Source organism: Acomys russatus, chromosome 16 (genome assembly GCF_903995435.1).
Source record: "Acomys russatus chromosome 16, mAcoRus1.1, whole genome shotgun sequence".
Lineage (NCBI taxonomy): Eukaryota > Metazoa > Chordata > Mammalia > Rodentia > Muridae > Acomys > Acomys russatus.
Genome location: NC_067152.1, coordinates 16,198,166 through 16,220,517, shown reverse-complemented (window position 1 = coordinate 16,220,517; position 22,352 = coordinate 16,198,166). Strand labels below are relative to the sequence as shown.

At 40.4% G+C, this 22,352-nt stretch overlaps 1 protein-coding gene across 1 annotated transcript in view; it reads left to right on the top strand.

The window, feature by feature from the left end:
- Window positions 1–16,600, top strand: part of Ankfn1 (ankyrin repeat and fibronectin type III domain containing 1) — a 387,857-nt gene extending 371,257 nt beyond the window's left edge. Inside the window, exon 20 of the mRNA XM_051158275.1 lies at window positions 15,765–16,600. Coding sequence (XP_051014232.1) covers window positions 15,765–16,576 — 812 coding nt within the window. The 3' untranslated portion in view covers window positions 16,577–16,600. The remainder of the gene's footprint in view (window positions 1–15,764) is intronic.
- The last annotated feature ends 5,752 nt before the right edge of the window (window positions 16,601–22,352 follow it).

Here is a 22,352-nt window from a genome sequence, read left to right as displayed (position 1 = left end):
TGTGAGGTTAGAGTTCAGGCTACACCTCCCACCCGCATCATGCTCTCAGGTGGAACATGAGGAAGGGAGAAATCGTGGATAAACTACTAGGACCCTAAAACCAAAACTAAAGAAGTCCAGGATAATCACAGGCATGAGGATCTAAGGAACAAACTGAGAAAAAAAATGCTTTGCAGTGCACCTTCGGAATTAAGAGTGAGATTACCTGGTGAATAATATTGGCAAAAAACATGACTAGAATAGCACAAGTTTCTACAAAATATCTTTGTGTTTATAGGCAGGAAAAAGGGTCTAAACATAGGAAATACTGCATAATACTCTTCCCTGGGGGTGGTTGAGTCTAGTGTCATTTTTCTAGTCAACGAAAGTAATGGCCATTATAGCGCCTTCCTTAATTCTACATCTTAAAAGCATTTCATTCTACATTTAAAAAAAAAAAAAAGGATTATACTCTCCATAATAATATTTTTTAGTAAGCAATTCTGATTTACAGGCTTGTCCCATAGGGGGCAGCATGGTGCAGCAGAAGGAACCTGGGCTCAGAAATCAGAGCCCTGTATTCAAATTCCAAGTTTGTTTTACTGGCTGCATGTGCTAGAACAGAACACTACATCTGAGTATTGGTTCCCATGCCTGTCAAATTAGAATAGCGGTTCCTACACCTCAAGGAATTACCTGTGAGTAAAACAAACTACCGAAGGATGAAATGTAGCAAGAAATACATTATAAATACGTAAGTGTTTTATGTTATCATCTACTATAAAGCCTTTAATAGAGATATGTGCCTTTCCTACAAGCAAGTCTGTATGTGCTCCTATTTTTAAAATCCCAGTCTCTAAAAGTCAAAACTTGGCAAGTAGGGGAATATGGGAAGCAGCTAACTTTTATTACCAAAGATGTCTAGGATTTACCAACTGAATCAACAAAATAATTCTTTCAATAGCATTTCTAGGGTGTTGATTAACTTTTGTTTTGTTTACTAACTTGCACTGGCCTTGGCGATACAAATCAAATCTCATCTCTGCCAGAAACTGGTCTAATGGGAGATTTAGATACACTGACAAAAAAAAAAAAAAAAAAAAATGGCACTGTGGCTGCCTATGGGTTACAAAGGAGACTGGCAGCATTAAATGCTCGTAAAGGTGAAGCCAGTACTAAGCAAGCAGAAAATGAGCAGAAGGGAAGAGAAAGAGCTACGTGAGCAAAGGAAGCAGATTGTTCTTCAGGTAACTGCAGTCAATCTGGCTGACGGTCAGGATTCTGGCTGCTCGCTCTTCTTATAAAAAACCAAACCAAACAAACCACACATTAGTTGCCTACTATGTGCCAGATACTGTTTTGAGTAACCAGGATATAATGATAAAGCAAAGTGTCTACAGCAAGGAAATCATAAATTAAAAAACAGAATAGCAAACCATTAAAACTCCAGCGGGGGATGGGGAAGGCAGGAAGATGGTGACTTCAGGATGCACGACAGAGACCCACTTGAGAAGGTGACATCTTAGCCCACCACAGGACAAGGCAAAGGCTGGAGTCGGAGTTTTCTAAGCAACAAAAGAACAAAAGCCCTCATGGTAGGTTGGAAAGAAGGCCAAGAGGCTGGGCCAGGGTGAGTGAAAGATGAGACCGGGTAGAAACAGGGTAGTGACTGGGGAGCCATAGCAGGCAGGGTTCTGTACGTCCTCCTACCAAGCTTGGATTTTCTCATCTTGTGACAGAAGGCCACTAGAAACCATAAGCAAGGATTGATAGGATCTGAACTTCTCCTAAAATTAAATCTCACTAATGCATGAAGAAAACATACAGTAAGAATATAAGAAGCGGGGAGATTATGAAGCTAATAAAAAAAAAGAAACTAATTTTTCTGTCTTGGATGCTTCAGGGTTTCATGTGCTTTTTACAAAAGAAAAAGAGGAGAGGGGGGTGTCACAAAAATGGAAGCATGTCAAATGATGGAGAAGAGTTAAATAAAACAACCATACCTTTTCTGTTGTTTTGCTTCTTTCAACAAGGAGGCCATCAGTAACCTCAATGAGAGTAGTTTGTGAAAGAAAAGAGAGAGGAACACCAGCAGATCAGGGGTAAATGAAAGGTGACCAAGTTGGACCCATAGGAATCGCTCTAAAGTCTTGGCCGCGAAAGAGAAGACAAAAGAAAGGCGGCAAGTACTAGAGACGTGTACAGTTGGAAGCCAAGGCCAGAAAGGCATGCTCTCCAACCTTCCAGTTTATAGGATCCTACAAACAGCTTTGCAGTTCTATTTCCACCTTCACAGCTCATCTGCTCTCTGTGTTCACAGAATTTTCCCAGTGTTTAATCTTCTAGCCACAGGTTCCCAAAGGGGCTCCTCCTAGACTCTATGAGGGTGGCCTCCTCTATGCCCTAGAAGTGCCAGACTCTCACATTGGCCTAAGGATGGATTACACACACACACTCCCTGCAGGGAGGAGCTGCCCAGTTGCATTCGGATTTTATTATTAACTTAAAATGTGAGTGATCATCATTCTGTTTCTTAAAATATAATTCTCTCTTGGGTTCATTTATTTCTCTGAAGCCAAGATTCCTTGGGCTGTGAAACACAAAGGCATGGAAGGCAGCAAGTGGCAAATAGAACCTATTGACAAGAAGAGACTGTTGGGCACTGGAGAGAAGCAGAGTCCTATCTCCTCACAGAAGCGAAAGCACTTCAGAGCAATGGAAACTGTCCCTGTATACTCTGTCCTCTTCATAAGTGTGACCACTCTGAGCTGTTTGGAAATCACTTGTGAATGAGGGAAATCCAATTTAGACAAATGTACCCCCACACCCTCACTGGGTTACACACAGAGCAAAGTCCGCAGCACAGTTCCATTCTATGTGGGTAGAACTTGCTCAACGTCTAAGGGACCCGCTGCAAATATAGAGCCTCTCACAAACTTCTGCCTTGGTGCCAGCCCAGCATTCTGTCTTGGAGTTGTTGAGTATGTTAGATTTGTTTGTGCAAATCTGTTTAGCATGAGAACAGGGAATAGAACTCTAACTTCCCATTCTGTGTGGTTTTCCAAACAGAAAGAACTCCTCTGAGTCAATTAAAATTAAGCATCTCCCAAGGGCCCAAGGGGGGAACTTGGCTCCAAAAAACACGGCCCAAGGCACGGCGAGGAAGATTTGGTCCATCACATGGGCATTTTCTCCCACTCCTTTTCTGTGGGTTCAGCGTCACAGAAAGCAATAATTTTTTCCCCAACGCTAATGTTTTTCCTGATGACACATGGGTGAGGCAACAGAGGGAAGGTTGGGGGTTGTTTTCTTTAGATGTATTTGAAGACCATCCCAATCTCCCAAATGTGAAATGTACTGATAACCTTTCCCCAGAGGAGGTCAGAAACACCATGGCATAAATCAAATGGTCCATCGAGGTACTACTTCTCTTGGGCAACTGAAAGGTGAACAAAATTACCTAAGGCTTGATGAGTCAATACATTTTTTACTTATAAAAATTTTAAGTTCTATGAATTATATGAAAATACAACCAGTGAGGCACATATATGTATGCATATATATGGATAGTGGTATATTACCCATAGATATAGGTTTTTAGGAAAATATGACCTGATGTTCCTTTTTCTGTCTTGCCACTAACACAACTATCTCCCCCCTTTAAGGAAAAAAAAGCAATATCTTTAAATCTACAATTCTTTCCAGATATATCATCTCCCTATAACACTTTTTAAGACCCATGGTCACTCCACTCTGCTGCTGTTGGCCTGACCAACAGAGACCAAGAATTGCAACACCCATCACACTGGAAAGAAAACCAAGCTTCCCGAGCCAGCACTAATAGTGTAGGCAGACCTTCACCCAGCACCTCCCAGGTCAAGCAGAGAGGAAGCTCAGCTTCTCCCAGTGCTGGCCTGCCCAATGCCCTCCAAGAGAAAGTAAAATGCAACACCACATTGGCTAATATGAGCTGGGCATGATGCCTACCATGACTGATGGAGCATATGGCCTGGATCTAGGTAGAGAAGCTGCCCTTTGCGTTCTTTTCCAGGAAAAGAGGAAGTAGCAGTGTCCTGACTCCTTGGACACTCTCCTGGGTGCCCTGGGTGCATTGTGGAGACTCTCCCAGCCTGTTCTGGGAGGGCTATACCACTCCAAGCAACAGGTTCCACTGCCTTTTCTAATAAACAACCCAAGAGTCATGCAAGTCAAAGATTAAGATCCCATCCTACTAGAAAAGCATTTCCTAAGGGCAGGCTCATGGACCAACAGGATGTCTCACACTCAATTTCTGAATCTTTTACATCTCTTTCCTGGATTACTACAGTTATAATTAAGTCTCTTGATTTGCCTCTTATCTCTCATGTTATAAAGAGTCATAAAGTAAGTTTCATCATTTACTAACTCATTATTTAATATAGTTAGGAAACACGGTACTGAACACCATGCAGGAAAGCATTGCTCCTCTTGATCATCAAAAGAATTCTCGCAGGAACATCTTGAAGCATATTTGAATATTCATTTACAATCTTAATTAATACTCTTCATTCCTCAATAATACTAATACTTTCTGTCTATGTGGCACTTAAACTATATTTAACAAATCTAATTAATCTGCATAACACCTGTGGAAGCCTAACAACGCTATAGACAAAGTTCAGGTAGGCAAGTTGCTAAAAGTAGCATACACAGTAAGAAGTGAGAGAAGCCTCCGGCCAGGGATGGTCCTGCTTTCATCAACTGTTCTTTCTGTACATGTGGGTGGACTCTCGGTTCAGTTCCGATATCACCAAAGATGGGGAAATGGCATGAGTGGTTGTCTTCATGAATTTCTATGGCAAGCCAGGTAAATTAGATCTCTCCAGGATGCTTTCAAAAGGGGCTGCTTCTCTGAGACAATCAATCTCACTCCTTTTTATGTGCCCAGATTTCCATATGCATTCTAGTTTCACTCCAACTCAATGTACTTCCCACACTAGAGGCTAATGCCAGGATGACTAAGACAGTATGATGGGAAAGGCCCCATGCTCTGCTCAGTGTCCGTGCTCAGATGACAGGGGAAATACAGAAACTCTCTATGTCCTTTAGCTTTCCCTGTTCCTTAGTCTATACCTTCACTGACTGAAGTTAAAACCTTACAAAACAGATATAAGTAAAACAGGGTGCATGCTCTCTACAGAGTTTATAGACCAAAGAATGACAGCAAATTGTTTATAATAAAACTTGGTAAGTGTAGTGACACAGACATAAGTAAAATACTCTGAAAGCTAAGAGAGCTGAGCAAGTAATCCACCTGAGAAAGCTGGTATGGGCCCTCCCTAGAGACTAGATCTTAAAATGTGGCCTACCGCTGACAATTTACAATGCCAGCTTCTCTGAAGTTACATTCCACACTCCTTGGTCTTCTCTAAACAAGAACATCTCTCTATTTGCAAACTGGGATTCTGGGGAGGTGGCTAAGTAGCACTTAGTGCACTTGTAGAGAACCAGAGTTCGGTTCTCAGCACCCACATAAGTTGGCTCACAACAGCCTTAATCCTCCAGCTCCAGGGGACCCAATGCCCTCTTCTTGCCTCGTCTGGCACCTGCATACATATGCAAATGTACATACACATACATATAAAATAAAAATTAAGTCAATCTTTTTTTTTTTTTTTTTTTTTTTTTAAGTACAAAGTGCTTTGGCCAAGTACTTGACTTACCAACTAGAAACAGAAAGACCCTGCCAAGCTCATTGGGGAGCACTTCTAGTTGCAGTCATTTTACTATCTGTTTCTAGTAGATTATATCGTGATGTCACCATCCCCCCACAAGACATGTCCGAATGGAAACCTTTGCATCCTGGTCGTGTGGCCAGGAAAGAAAAATAAAAGGAATGAAAGAAATGATCTTGCAAGACATAAAAAGAAAAGATCTTGAGATTAAAAAAAAAAAGAAAGAAAAGACCTGGAGACGAGATCATTCTGATTTATCTAAGCCCTTAACCCACTCTTAAGAGTCCTCATGAGAAACAGAAGACACGGACACGGAAGAAAAGCTGTAAGACAATAAAAACATGAAGAATGCTACCAGAAGCCAGAAGAAGCAGGAAACCATTCTTTTTCCCCCTTTAAGACCCACCAGAGGGAATGTGTTCCTGCTTACACCTCGAGTTTGAAGTTGGCCTTCCAGAGCTATGAGAGACACATCTTTTTTCTCTAAAGCTGTCAAGTGCTGCATTTGCTATAACAGCGCCGGGGAAAACCAATGCAAGACCGGGCAGCAGCAACACCTAGACCCCTTGCCAGGAACCGAACTAATAATTCTGTGTCACTCTCTTAAGTGAACCGGAACCCTGTTATCAGGATGCTTCCAAAGAAAACGCGTGAACATTTGTGGGTGGGTATCAGTCTCTGGAGAAGCACAGGTCTGCATCTTGGGTACCTAGTCTGCCACTAATCAGCTATATAAGTTGTGAAACTTAATAAGCCTAAGTTTCAGTATTTTCATTGGCAGAATGAGAAAAAACACAAGCATTAAATAAAGGTGTTAGGTGACTTGGCATTATAGATGGGTCACAGTAAGTAAATACCAGATACTGTTATTGCTATTAGGATATAAACAAGCACACCGAGACAGCTTCACTAACCATCGAGGTGGGGAGGGAAACTCAACTAAAGGCAATTCAAACCTCCGGTTAACTTCTCTCCCTGACTCCTGAGGCACCTGGCCTAGCTGTCATCAAAAAAAGAAGTAATGATCACTGGTTCCTGCTTCTTTCAGTGCCTGATTTTTCCCTCATTAAAGATCAGAGAAAGTATTATCTAAACTGTGTTGGGTTTTTTTTGGTTTTGTTTTTTAAACAACGTGTCTGGGGACACAGCTCAGCAGTGAAGCATTTGACTAATGCATACAAGGCTCAATCCTCAACACCAAAAAAAATTTTTCAAAAAGACAGAGATGAAAATCACTCAGTTTAAGCCTTTATTTTTTTCTCTCTTTTTAACACACACACACACACACACACACACACACACACACACACACACACAGGCACATGTACGCATACACAAATCTCTTTATATTTATACGTCTTCTTTCCTAATCTTTTGTCTCTAAAAGCAACATATTCTTCCACCTCTGAAAGCACCAGCACCAACATTGGTTCTTCCAACCCTGATCCACCCTCCTTTTTGTAGTCATCAGCCTTATCAACCATATATCATCAACCATCCCCTCTCCAATGGTGCTTTCTTACACACACACACACACACACACACACACACACACACACACACACACACACACACCCCTCCCTTCGATCTTCCTAGCATAACATGTTCCCATGTAGTCTCCTGGCTACTCTGGCCATCTCCTCAAACTCATCTTGTCCCAGATCAAATTCGCCATCCTCTGTTGCCCAACTTAAGCTAGGGCTGCAATATAGCTGGTCTCCTAGTTTATCACGCCTACACTTGCAGACAAGGCGGTTTAAAATCTCCTGGTGACTTTGAAGCATCTTCAATGCTCTCCTAATTGTCTGCGACACTGCTCCCTAGAACTCCCCTCATCATCAAGATCCCATGCAGATTCATGCATGCCGGCCCTGGCCATCGAATCAAAAGAATCTCCCTCCCAAGTCACTCTCTAGCTAAAATCTGTTATCACTTTGTTCACAGAACTTTGTATTCTCTAGAGTCCATATTTTCTGACTTATTTGTTGTCTGATTCACACCCTATCGGGTGCTTAAAAGCAGAGTCCTTAACCGCCTGGCATAAATTCATGCTCAATAAACATCTTAGAGTGAATGGCTTTCCTGCTGGTCTACTTCCTCCATACAACTGCTGCTACTGTTCAGCCTGAGCAAGAAAAAGACTGAGGGAACGTACAGCCTAGATGTAGCTTCCTAGCTGTCCTCTGTGCTCTCCCTTCCTCACTGTTGCCCCATGCTTTCCCTAATACACAATGATCACGATCACATTTCTTGTCTGGTCCACTCTTCAAAACCCTTCACTAACTATCCGTTGGCTATAAAACTTGGAGCAAGTTGTTCATCTAAACATTCCATCTTCTCTTGCTCCACCTGCTTTTTAAACTAGATCCTCTTTAAAATTTTTATTTTGAAATAATTATGCACACAGGATCTCAGAAAACTCTTGTATCTCCTCCCCCAAACCCCTCCCACATATTAACAATGTATACAACACTTGTGCACTGGCTGAAGAAGAAAGCTGATATAACCCACATAGCAGGTCTAGATTTCACCAGTTACACAAACGCCCATGTGTATATAGGTATGTGATGTGTCCGCACGTGAGATAGCCTCACATGTGCAGCTTGACACAATTCTGTCACACACTTGGCATTGGCTAGCTACCACCATGATCAGGGTACTCAACTGAAGCCTTCCCACAAAATTCTCTCTGTTAGCCTTTCATAGCCTTTACCACTCTCCCCTTGGCAACCCACAGTCTGTTCTTCATCTCTTTGTTCTAGCACAAATAGCACACAGATGGAATCCTTTTGTTTTATTGATGAAAAGTATTCCATATTATGGATGTGCCGTAATTTAGCCATTCATTCATTGAAGGGCATAATGGCAGTTTAGTTTTTACTACCAAAAAAAGCTATTATGAACACTTGTGTACAAAGTGTTCAAACAAGTGTTAAATAAAAAAAAATTTTTAACTCTCTAAATGTGCAAATGTTGACCCTTCCATCATAGCCTCAGACCTCCTGAATTCCATTCCTGCTTCCACATTCTAATCAAATGTACTATTTTCACTTTTCTCATTTATAATCCTGTTGTCATTACAAGTATGTTATTACAAAAGCCTGCCTTGAATAAATTTTAGAAAAAGAATGAAGAAATATATTAATATATAAAAGAATAGACAAGAGAAAAAATAATAGACTATGAAGGGAGAAAAATAAATAAAAGATAATGCATATTAACTTTGCCCCAATAACATGTTATCTTTTTCCTATAGATCTGCATCTTATTTACTATACTTCTCTTTAAAAACCTATATTCTGCCTATAATTGCATAAAAATAAACAAATATATGAATACACATTTGACCCCTACTTCCACTAAAACAGTAAAGTCCCCGGAAATAGATATTCTGACATCTTAGAAATTTTAGATCCACTTGTGTACCAAGTACAAATGCTCCACAACCTTCAGTGGAGTTACATCCCAGTGAGTCCATCGTAAGTAAAAAAATAAAGTAACCTAAATAAGCATTTAATACACCTAACTTACTAGGGAATGTACAAGTCATCTATAGCTAGGGTAAGAATCAAAAGACAGCATGCCTGCACACACACGCACACGCACACACATGCACTCATACACACACATGGGCATGCGCACGCGTGTGCACGTGCACACACTCACACATACATGCACACACCATGAGTATAAAATAAACAAATAAGGCCTGGGGGGGGGAGGAAAAGCAAGGAAAACATTCTAGATAGCTAAAGAGTCTCTAATACAACAAGAACCAGAAAAGCCTGATACTGACTCCCTAACAAAGTAAACGTCATCTTTCAACATTCTTGTAATAATCGCGTCTAACTTTCCACCATGAACAGACTAACGGGGTCGCCCTGGGGTTTTATTTTGCTAATACCTGTTGTATTTTTGTAATCAGTAAGGCATGCCTGGATATGGACTCACGTGCAGGACTCCGCACGTCAGCTACTTTCCTTTCCTTCGTGCTTCTGTGCCTATAGTCTTCCTGTCACAGCCTTCTCAACCACAGGACGATGTCTAGTTTTCCACTACTATAAATCATGCTGCAGCAAACAGCTTGTAAAATGCCTCCGTGTGCACATGGTGACAATTTCTCAAACAGATATCCAAAAAAGGACTTGTGAGGACAAATGATATACACATTTTTAACAGACTCTGGCAAATTTCAGCTCAGAGCGCTGAACCAGTTTAAATCCCTCATCCTTGTGTGAGAGTTCTTGATTTCCCACATATCATCAATAACACACAATATTGTCACTCTTACTTTTTTTTGTAAATCTGATGAGTGAAAATTGCCTCTTGGTTCAGCACCACTTCACTAATTACTATTACTAATTGAAGATGGCATAATAATTTGTTAATTAGCCATTTGCATGTTATTCTTCCCAAGTGTTGGTCCTTATTTTCGGTCATTTCCATTGTTTTCTGATTTACACTTCTTTATATAGCTTGGATTTAACTTCTTATCCTTTTCTTACAAGCTGCTACTTACCTTCTTTGTTTATGGTGCCATTTGCTTTACACAACACTTATGTCAAATTTATCAGATACTTCTTTACAATTCTGGGGTGTGCCTTATTTCAAACGGCCTTCTCACATAAAAACTACAACTATGTTGTTTTATAATATTCTGGAATTTTATTATTATATTTAACGATGTGGGATTTATTTCTATGTATGGAATGTATTTTACTAAAAGGATAGTCAATTGTTACAACACTAAGTAGTGGGTAATCTATTTCACTATCTAATTTGAAATGTTATTTTTATCACATTATCACAAAATTATAGCTGCTTTCAGGCTTTTTTGTATTCTACATATCTACCCATCCATTCTATACTGACACTATAAAGTTTTAATGACCAAAGCTCTATAGTCTGTTTTATGTGCTTAACTATCCCTTCCACATTGTATCTTTTTTAAGTTGATTATTCTCAAAAATCTAGAATTCTTCTAGACAAATGTTCAAAGCAATTTGCTGAATTCTGTTTTTAAATACTATGAAAACTTTATTAGAATTGCTTTAAGTTTCCAGTTTTCTTTAAGAAATAGACTATTCATGCCATGGGTCAAATGGATCTAACAGATATCTATAGAACCTTTCACCCAAACAAGAAAGAATATACCTTCGTCTCTGCACCCCATGGAACCTTCTCCAAAATCGATCACATCGTAGGTCACAAAGCAAGCCTCAATAGATACAAGAGGTTTGAAATAATACCTCGTATCCTATCATATCACCATGGTCTTAGGCTGCAATTCAACAACAACAGAAATAACAAAAAGCCTACACATACGTGGAAACTAAACAACTCTCTGCTAAATGACACCTGGGTCAGAGAAGAAATAAAGAAAGAAATCAAGGAGTTTCTGAAATTCAATGAAAATGAAGGAACAACATACCCAAATTTGTGGGATACATTGAAAGCAGTGCTAAGAGGAAAATTCATAGCACTAAGTGCCTTTAAAAAGAAATTGGAAACATCGCACATAAGCATCTTAACGACACAACTGGAAGCCCTAGAAAAACAAGAAGCAGAAACACCCAAGAGGAGCAGATGTCTGGAAATAATCAAACTCAGGGCTGAAATTAACAAGTTAGAAACTAAGAAAACAGTCCAAAGAATCAACAAAACCAAGAGCTGGTTCTTTGAGAAAATCAACAAGATAGACAGATCGTTAGCCAAACTAACTAAAAAGCAGAGAGACAGTATTGAAATCAACAAAATCAGAAATGAAAAGGGAGACATAACAACAGACACAGAAGAAATACAAAGAATCTTAAGATCCTACTTTGAAGGCATATACGCCACAAAATTCGAAAATCTAAGGGAAATGGGCGATTTTCTTGATCAAGTTCACTTTCCAAAGTTGAGTGAAGAACAGATAAACAAGCTAAATAGTCCCATTCCCCTACAGAAATAGAAGCAATCATCGATATTCTCCCAACCAAAAAAAGCCCAGGACCAGATGGTTTCAGTGCAGAATTCTACCAGACCTTCAAGGGCGAATTAATACTGATACTCTTCAAGCTACTCCAAAAGATAGAAATGGATGGAAAATTACCAAATTCATTCTATGTGGCCATAGTCTCATTGATACCTAAACCTCACAAAGACTCAACAAAGAAAGAGAATTTCAGACCAATTTCTCTTATGAACATCGATGCAAAAATACTAAATAAAATACTTGCAAAATGAATACAAGAACACACCAAAGATATCATCCATCATGACCAAGTAGGCTTCATTCCAGGCATGCAGGGATGGTTTAATATACGGAAATCCATCAATGTAATCCACCATATAAACAAACTGAAGATAAAAAAACCACATGATCATCTCTTTAGATGCAGAGAAAGCATTTGATAAAATCCAACACCCATTCATGTTTAAAGTTTTAGAGAGATCGGGGATACAAAGCACTTTCCTCAACATAATAAAGGCTATATGCAGCAAGCCAATTGCCAAAAGCAAAGTAAATAGTGAGATACTCAAGGAAATTCCTCTAAAATCGGGAACAAGGCAAGGCTGCCCACTCTCTCCATATCTCTTCAATATAGTACTCGAAGTTCTAGCCAGAGCAATAAGACAACAAAAGGAGATCAAGGGTATCCAACTGGGAAAGGAGGAAATCAAATTATCCCTATTTGCAGATGATATGATAGTGTACATAAGTGACCCTCAAAATTCCACCAGAGAACTCCTACAGCTGATAAACACCTTCAGCAAATTAGCTGGATACAAAATTAACTCAAAAAAGTCTGTAGCCTTCCTATACACAAATGACAAGCTTGCAGAGGAAGAAATTAGGAAAACCACACCCCTTCACATTAGCCACAAGCAATATAAAATATCTAGGAGTCACTCTACCTAAGCAAGTGAAGGACTTGTTTGAAAAAAATTTCAAAACTCTGAAGAAAGAGATTGAAGATGACCTGAGAAGATGGAATGATCTTCTTTGCTCATGGATCGGGAAAATTAACATAGTAAAAATGGCCATCCTGCCAAAAGCAATCTACAGATTCAATGCAATCCCTATCAAAATACCTACACAATTTTTTAAAGACATTGAAAGTTCAATTCTGAACTTCATATGGAAAAACAAAAAACCCAGAATAGCTAAAACAATCTTGTACAATAAAGGTGCTCCGGAGGAATCTCCATACTGATCTCAAACTGTACTATAAGCAATAGTAATTAAAACAGCATGGTACTGGCACAGCAACAGGCTGGTTGATCAGTGGAATCAAATCGAAGACCCAGATATGAATCCACACACATATGGTCACTTGATTTTTGACAAAGAAGCCAAATCCATTCAATGGAAAAAGGATAGCATCTTCAACAAATGGTGCTGGTCTAACTGGAGGTCTATGTGTAAAAGAATGCAACTGGACCCATATTTGTCACCTTGCACAAAACTCAAATCCAAGTGGATTAAAGACCTCAACGTAAAACCAGAGACACTAAGTCACTTAGAAGAAAAAGTGGGGAAGAGCCTGGAACATATTGGCACAGGAGACAACTTCCTGAACAGAACACCAACCACCCAGGCCTTAATGTCAACCATTAATAAATGGGACCTCATGAGGCTGAGAAGCTTCAGCAAGACAGGAGACACTGTCAAGAGAACAAAGCGACAGCCTACAGACTGGGAAAAGATCACCAACCCTATATCTGACAAAGGTCTAATATCCAAAATATATAAAGAACTCAAGAAATTAAACACCACCAAACCAAATAAACCAATTGAGAAATGGGGCTTAGAACTAAACAGAGAATTCTCAACAAAGGAATATCAAATGGCTGAGAAACACTTAAAGAAATGCTCAACCTCCTTAGTCATCAGGGAAATACAAATCAAAACAACTCTGAGATTCCATCTTACACCACATGCTGGCGAGGATGTGGGGAGAGAGGAACACTCCTTCATTGCTGATGGGAATGCAAACTAGTACAGCCACTTTGGAAATCTATCTGGTGCTATCTCAGAAAAATGGGAATAGGGCTTCCTCAAGACCCAGCTATTCCACTCCTTGGAATATACCCAGAAGATGCTCCAGCACACAACAAGAAAATTTGCTCAACCGTGTTCATAGCAGCCTTATTCACAATAGCCAGAACATGGAAACAGCCTAAGTGTCCCTCAGTAGAAGAATAGATAAAGAAACTGTGGTACATATACACTATGGAATACTACTCAGCTATTAAAAACAAGGAATTCCCAAAATTTGTGGATAAATGGATTGAGCTAGAAATGATCATAATGAGTGAGTTAACCCAGAAGCAGAAAGACTCAAATGGTATATACTCACTTATATCTGCATACTAGCCCAAGGGGCATGTCCCACGAATGCCTTCACTTACCAGGAATCTGGGACAGAGGGGAGGACATCCTATTGGGACTCTAAATGAGAGAAGCATGGGAGAATAGCAAAGTAGAAGGATCCAGAGGGTCCTAGAAACCTACAAGTAGAACATTATGATAGGCAGATTTGGGCCCAGGGGTCCCGCTCAAACTAAGGCACCAGCCAAGGACAATACAGGCGGTAAACTTTAAACCCCTACCCAGATTTAGCCAATGGTCAGAACATTCTCCACAGTTGAGTGGAGAGTGGGATATGACTTTCTCACATACTCTGGTGCCTCACATTTGACCATGTCCCCTGGAGGGGGAGACTTGGTGGCACTCAGAGGAAGAACAGCAGGTTGCCAAGAAGAGACTTGATACCCTATGAGCATATACAGGGGGAGGTAATCCTCCTCAGGAACAGTCATAGGGGAGGGGAATAAGGGAAAATGGGAGGGAGGGAAGAATGGGAGGATACAAGGGATGGGATAAATATTGAGATGTAATAAGAATAAATTAATAAAATAATTAAAAATAATAACAAAACAAAACAAAAAAAGAAATAGACTATTCAGTGTGTAGTGCTGTAACAATTAGGTATCCTTTTAGTAAAATAAGAGTCCCAGCTATTACACATTCCATATATAGAAATAAATTTCATATGGTTAAATATAATAAACAAATCCCATAATATTAGAAAACAATATAATTGTAATTTTGTGTTGGAAGGCCTTTTGAGACAAGACATACACCTGGAACTCTAAAGAAATGGTTGATAAACGTGACATAAGTGCTTTGTAAAACATTTTCAAAATTAACAGGTACATTACTCACCAAGTAACTATTATGGGCTTAGTGCTATGGGAAATCCAACAGGCTTTAGATGGTACTTGCCACCCAAAATGTATGACATCACTGAGGGAATATATATAAACAGCTATTGTAAGAAATGACAAATATAGAACCAACTTTTAGTTCACTCACGACTGTTGTATATACCTTAAGACTGGTTTCTGCCTCGCTTTTTTTGTTTGTTTGTTTGTTTGTTTGTCTTCTTTTGGCCCTTTTTTTTTTTTTTTTTTTTTTTTTTTTGCTTTTTTAAAAACAAATTTCAATGTACTGAGTGTTTACATTTATAAACAGTAGGTTTTAGTCTCCCCAAGTAAATTCCTGCATCATCACCACTTATAGTTAAGGAAACTGAAGCTGAAAGAAATATTTTTTTTTTCCCAAGGTCACAGAAAAAGGTACAGGGCAGCTAAGATTTGAAACCAAATTTCTCATCTTCTGCCACCAATGTCTTCTTCCTTCCCCTTTTTAAATTGCTCCTGTTTTCTCACATTAAAATGCATCCCTGAGATAGGACTGGAGAATGAATAACAACACTCAGCTCTGTTTCCCACCCGTCCTCTCCAAAGGAAGATGCCAGAAAAGAACCGTAGAGTCCAGACTAGGCCTATCACTTATTTCCTTTACCTTAAACTAAGAGGAGAGCCTACGGCATAATCTGCAGAGTCCCATGCTCAACGAAAACGTGCAGCCAGCCCTTAGTCCAAGTCTTTAGAATTTCAAAATGGACAAAAGAACCAACTTGAATGCTTTTCCAAGCAAGGTTGAACCTACTGAAGCCTCTAAATAAGACCCTCGCTAAGAGTCTGTCTTCTTTCTAACATCTGTCCCCGCCTTTGCAGAATCACAGCCCTGCTCTGATGAAGAAGGCTGCTCGGAAGTCTTCCTCCCCACAGACAGCGACTACGACTCCAGCGACGCCCTGAGCCCACGAGACCTGGACCTGGTTTACCTGTCATCCCATGACATTGCCCAGCAGGCCCTCAGCGGCCTCAGTGGCAGCGCCCCGGATGTCCTACAGGTGCATGACATGAAGGCCACCGTGGGGCCTGGCCAAGACTCTCAGGGCCCGGTGCAGGGCTCAGACACCGACCACTCGTGCGCAGAGTTTCTCCACAGCCTGACCCTCACGGGTTTGGCGCCCAAGAACCATGCCAAGATGGTGCCAGGCACGCCGCGACCACCGCTGGGCTTCCTGGGAAAGCGGAAGCCGGGCAAGCACCAGCACTATGGGGGCTTCAGCCGCCACTACCGCTGGCTGCGCATGCACAGCGAGACCACGCAGTCGCAGTCGCTGTCGCTCTCTGAAGGTGTTTACACCCAGCACCTGTCTCGGGCCTGCGGACTGGCTCAGGATCCTGGGGAAGCAGAGGTACCTGGACCTCTGGCGGATGGACCCCGGGGCCTGCCTCTGGCCCACGCGGCCAGCCTCCCAGAGGAGCACAGGAGCTGCCTCCTCCAGGACCCAAGGCGGTCAGTGCGTAGAGTCTATGTAGAACCCTATCCCGACACACTGGGGAGCCAGGACACAAAGCTGTGGACCCGTTTGAGCCCTACCCCTGCGGGCCGTACCAGCCTGCCAAGCTCCACTAGTTCAGAGATGAGTCCAGACCCCACATCCCCGGTTTCAGAAATATTAAGTAGTATGCTTTAGGGTGGCCCACACCGGCTAGCTCTTATTACCCAGCTAGTCCTTACATTTCCGTCACCAGGGCTCCACCCCCCTCCCCCAGGTCCCCGTTTCCAAAAGTTTTAAAAGTTAGAAATCCAAAGGTTAGGTGTACAAGGCTCTTTTATTTTCCAAAGTGGGCCGCAGGTCACCGTAGAAAATGTATGGAGTCTGAGACGCGTGATTCAAATATAAAAATCCTTTCTTTTTACAAATAAGTCCACAGTAGCTAGCTATACCATTTAGAATGGCAGTTAGAAGCTCCACCATGTTTTAAACTGATCAGTTATTGAATAGGAAAGTGTCCCCAGATGTGGACAGGTACTGGTGGTTCCTCTAAACGCCACAGCATTGTAATTCACCCCTTAATCACAGCCCAGGACTGTTCAAGTGGCTCCCCTCCACTTTCACACTTCTCCCAAGGTCTTCTGGCCCATTGGCCATATGGGAAATCTATCATTAGTAGCCTCAGCCAATGATATGCGACAAACATGTGCGCAATAACACCTGGAAATTCTGTTTTGGTCACATTGCCTCCTTCCTGAATTTCTTATAAGTGAGAAACTCAGACACAAACCACGCTGCATGTTCTAGAAAGGCGCAGTTCTCCTAGAGCTGAGACCGTGCAGTTCATCAACGTCCTAAATAGTCTCTTTCTGTATAATGGGCCCCTTCAGCTAACTGCTGTTCTTTGTTATCCTGTCCTCACAGACCAACCCTACTCTTGAAAGTTCATGCAAACCCCATGTTCTAATTCCTTCCGTTAAATTTTTTTAAGCGGGGCTTGGTGGTGCACACCTGTAATCCCAGCACTCTGGGAGGCAGAAACAGGTGGATCTCTGTGAGTTCGAGGCCAGCCTGGTCTACAAATCGAGTCAAGAACAAGCAAGGCTACACAGAGAAACCCTGTCTCAAAAAAAAAAAAAAAACCCCAAAAAAAAAAACAAAAAACCCAATTGTTTAAAAATACAATTAACCCATTCAAAGGAGGCCAGATGTCTGTGGTCATTAGAAAACTAAAGCCATGATCTTAGTTTGTTTGGTTTTTTTTTTTCTTTTAAAAAGTTTTATGCTCAGTGAACCTTCAAAGAATCTTGATTAAAATGTCTACTCGGCATAGTGGCACCTGCTTTTAACCCCAGCACTTGAGAAGCAGAGGCAGACAGATCTCTGTGACTTTGAGGCCAGCCTGGTCTACAAAGCAAGTTCCAGGACAGCTAATACAGGCTGTTACACAGAGAAACCCTGTCTCAAAAAACTAAGATGAATAAAGTAGATACGTAGAGCTTCTTTGCTATACAGAATTTTAAAATACAGTTTTTTTCTCCGTGAATCATGGAAGGGATGTGGGTATGTACGTTAAGTCCTTGGCCTTACAAATAGGTCAGTTAAGACCAGAGAGGTTAAATGATGTACTGAAGGCTGCAAGAAAGTTACTTAATATCAGGAGGTGTCAAGAACACCTCCTTTATAAAGATATACCACTGGAGATTGGCCCATACTTCGCCATCTAGGGATTGTCTAATCTTCCTCCTTTATTTCATAAAATCATCTACTTCTCCCTCCAAATCTGAATCTGTGCTCAGCCTTTCCCTTACACATTGCCAACACTGTGCAGCTTTTGATTGCTGGAGAACACACATTTTTATCAACAGACATATAAGTCAACTGAGTAAAAACCAAGCTTCAGATAAACGATCATTCAAACTACAGCTTCCTCCTTAGTAATGGGAGTGACAGAGTTTTCTGTGTTCGATTTTTTACCTGTTTATAATTAGAAGAGGGGTTGGATACACTCTACACATTTGTAAGATGACTTTCCGGAAGTAGCAAGAACAGAAAAGTAAAACAGCCCTGACCCTGACATTCTGTGACGAAAGGGATAGTTTGCGGCTGTGAATTAGATGGAGGGGAACCTTTAATAAGGAGTCACAACAGAGGCTCGACCACTTTCCTGATCTTTTGTTCAGCAAGTTCTGGCTTACTAAGCCCACTGCATAACTGAGCTTACCAGGTTAAATTTTATTTTCCAGGAGAAAAAGAGGCAGGTCCATGGAGTGAGTTATGTGCAGTAGATTTCAATGGCTGCCCTTAATTCCATTGAAAATGTCTTTTCCTAACAATATTCCCATATAAAATAGTTAAATTGTAGCCTCAAATTTGACCTTTTTTTTTTTTTTCAAATAATAGGTTCACTCCTGGCCCCACTTTGAAACCCTTGTGACTCTAGTTTAAATTAATGCACTGTGAGAGAAATAACTGTGTTCTCTAATTCACAATTTTTTATTCATTCATTCTGATGACATATACCTGGGGAATTTAGGATATCTATTATTTTTTGTTTTATTTTATTGCTTTTGTTTTATTTTTGAGATAACAAATGTGGCCTTTTACTCTTTTCAAATACAATATAAGAGGCTCTTGGGGAAACTTCCCTATCCCAACTCTCTTTTTCAGTTTTTCCAGTCTGCTTTACCTAAAATATCCATCCCCCATCCTTCGTGAAGATCCTTAAAAATTGTGGAATGTGGCCTTCTGGTGTCTTTTTGTGTTTTAAGCTGGACAGAGAACCAAAGAATCAAAAAGTAAAACACATTCTGAGACCACAGAACACTCTCAATCTAAGAATTTAGCCACACACTAACCATACGCCATCTCATGCGTATATGGAAAAGGCAGCAGCCTGTTACAGACAGACAGACAAACAGCACATGCCTGGCTGGAGGTCTCTGGCTGCCCCTCTGCTGTCTATTCATGAGGGAGTACATCTTGGAAAATGAAACTCATTTTGAGTAAATGTAAATGCAGCCACTCACAAAGGCGAGGCTATCTAGTCCTCTAATTGGCGAGGGTACCTGGGACACAGTAATTAAAACCATTAACTCCAGGGAAGGGGCATTTTAAGAAGTGGGTACTTAAAGATGAGCTCCATCGGCTCTTAAGAACATTCACTAATGCTCAAAGCAATAATTATACTGAAGAAAATAGTTCCATTTGGTTCAAAAACTGAAGCCAGTTACAAATAGTATCCTGCCAGCCCCCTTTCCTGAAGGGTTCCAAAGCACTTTATGAACAGCCATGACTGAACCCTTGTTGTGTTCCCCTAAAGAGACCTTGTCTGGGAGCCACCTGGCAAACGCCTACTCCATCCTTGCCAGGAGATCATGCCAGACAAGTGGAAAAGGAGACTGACCTCTCATTCATTGTTATCCTGACATTCAAACATGTACCCTACAGAAGGTGAGCTCTCCCCAGCCCCGCCCCCAGAAGACGACTCTAGGATGAGAAAGTGTAACAGAAAACCCAACTCCTTCACATCGTCTTGTTCTTCACTCTTCTACCCAAGACTTGTTGCCTCAGAGAACCGTGACTTCAAGCTGTCAAGAGCCAACACTGTAATGCATTTCAGAGCCATGATTATGTTACTGGAACACAGAAGTCACTAGCTTCAGGAAATGTCCACAGTAGTGAGAGGGCACCAGTATCTACAGCTTCTTAGTTTACTAGGCAAGAGCCTCATCCACCAGCGAGCATCTTTGCATATCTGCTTATTAAACAATACAGTACCAATTAGAGGGGGGTAGTTGTAGATTAACAATCGAACAGTCTTAGGAAACATATCACTTTATAAAGTCTAAATAGATTCAATGAAGTAAATGGAGACTTCCTTGTACATCTTTAAGGAAATGTTTAGAGAAACTGGAGTGCAATGGTATCTCTTCATAAGTAGTAGGGTAGATAAGGAAAAAGTATCTCTCTTTGATGGTCACCTCTCATAAGATGTCCAAACACATGGCTCATGACTGTTATGCTAAACTTCCATGCAGCCTTACAAACAAGAAGGGTAGTGTATTTAAAACTATGTTGTATAGCTTGGAAACGTATTCTAAGATCTCAATTCAGAGTTTTTCTGAGGTGTTGGACTTTGCCATTAGCAAAAAGTATTTTTAGAGAAAAATCCATTGACTGTTTATGAAGCACTGATTTTTGCCATATTTCAGGTCTCTGGTTTTTCCACTGCATCTGCACACAGTAGTTATATTTGTGTTTCAGCTGTATCTCTTTACTTACGTGGTGATGAATTTGTCAAGTAGTTACTCAGCAGCATAATTGGCTTTACTTAACAATTGGGTGAGCAGATTTAAATGTTTTATTTTGGTTAAAAAAAAAAAAAACATGGATGGTTCGTTGTTATTGTTTTTGTTTTAAATATTATGCAGTGTCTTTCTTTCCCAGTTGGAAACACTTTTAATTTCAAGAAAAGCCAATATTTGACTTAGTAGCCAGTGTTATGAAGCTGCTAGTTAATGCTCTTTGCTTCTCTTCTTTCAATCCATATGAAAGTCTGACTAGACCCTCATAGTAACCATTATATAGTAACTAACTTACAAAGACAAGTCTGGCAACTTATTGTCATCTGAGTTTCTGTGTTGCTTCTCGCCTTGTGACGAATCAGATGTGTGAGAATAGTTCATGTATACGATCATAAGCATTATTTGATGTTTGTGATGGAAAAAGAATCAGAGTATGTGTGCGTGTGTGTGTGTGTGTGTGTGTGTGTGTGTGTGTGTGCTACAATGTGTGATATGTGTGTGCTACAATGTGTGAGATGTTTCATAGAAATACTAATTTAAGTGGCATTCTATTAGGCAGTGTTTGATAGCTTCCTGCCTGACATGTACATAGTAATCTGGCTGATTATTGGTTGTTATTTGTCCAGAACTTATTGTATCCTGTTGCTCTGTATGAAACTAAGTGTCAGTTAAAATCTAGACTAAAGTACAATATTGGCACAATTCTGTGTGCTTTATACCTCTGTAAATATGCAAATGAATCTTGTGTGGCGTGTTCAATGTGACCTCCAATCTTGAAACAATAATATTTTGTAGTATATACACTTGGAAATTATTTGAAACTTTCAAATGGATCATGTGAATGGCCAGTACCCTCCGTCAAACACAACACTGGTGAAATGCATGCCTCTTCAAGATAAAGTCAGGAATTAACAAGAATTAAGATAATTTTTAATGGCGAGTATTTTTGATAATTTCCTACCTGCTTCATTGTATTTTCAAGAAAAAATGTCAACATAAGAAATATTAGCTCCATAAGGGAATGACTTTGTTTCATAAGCATTAAATATACTTGTATTTTACCCCAATATTGTTGAGATCTACATCAAAGATAAAGAACTCAAAAGTATTTTTTGATTCTTCATATGTTGGGATTTTGGGGCTTGGGGGTTGTTTTTTGGTTTTTGTTTGATGCTTTAAGGGCAGTTTGTGAACCCTTTGTCTTCAAAGTGGAGAAATGTCAATTCAATAATAAATTAATAGAATTCTCAGTAGCTGGCTTATCTAATGTTTTTTTCTATGTCTCAATGAAGGAAAAAAATCTTCAACCTGAGCTTTTAAAATCTTCTTACTGAAAATTTAGAAGCTGTTATTTGTGGCATTGTCTTGACCAATATCAGCAAACTCTACCCAGTAGATTAATTGACAGCATGGGGACACTTCTCTTTCCTAATTTGTTATTGCTAAGTATTGAAAATACAGCATCAGATTACCAAGGTAAATACCCCCATGGGCACGCAGCTTGCCTACTGGAATCTCATTGCTTCCTCCTCTGTATGCATGTTTAAACACTCCCAGTGCGTTCTGCATGACCAGTCTATCTCCAGTGCTCTATCTGTCCCTTCTGTCTCCACCCCTGTAAGGCTCCTCCCCACAATGCCTTCTGGCTGAGACGTGACATTTCTTCC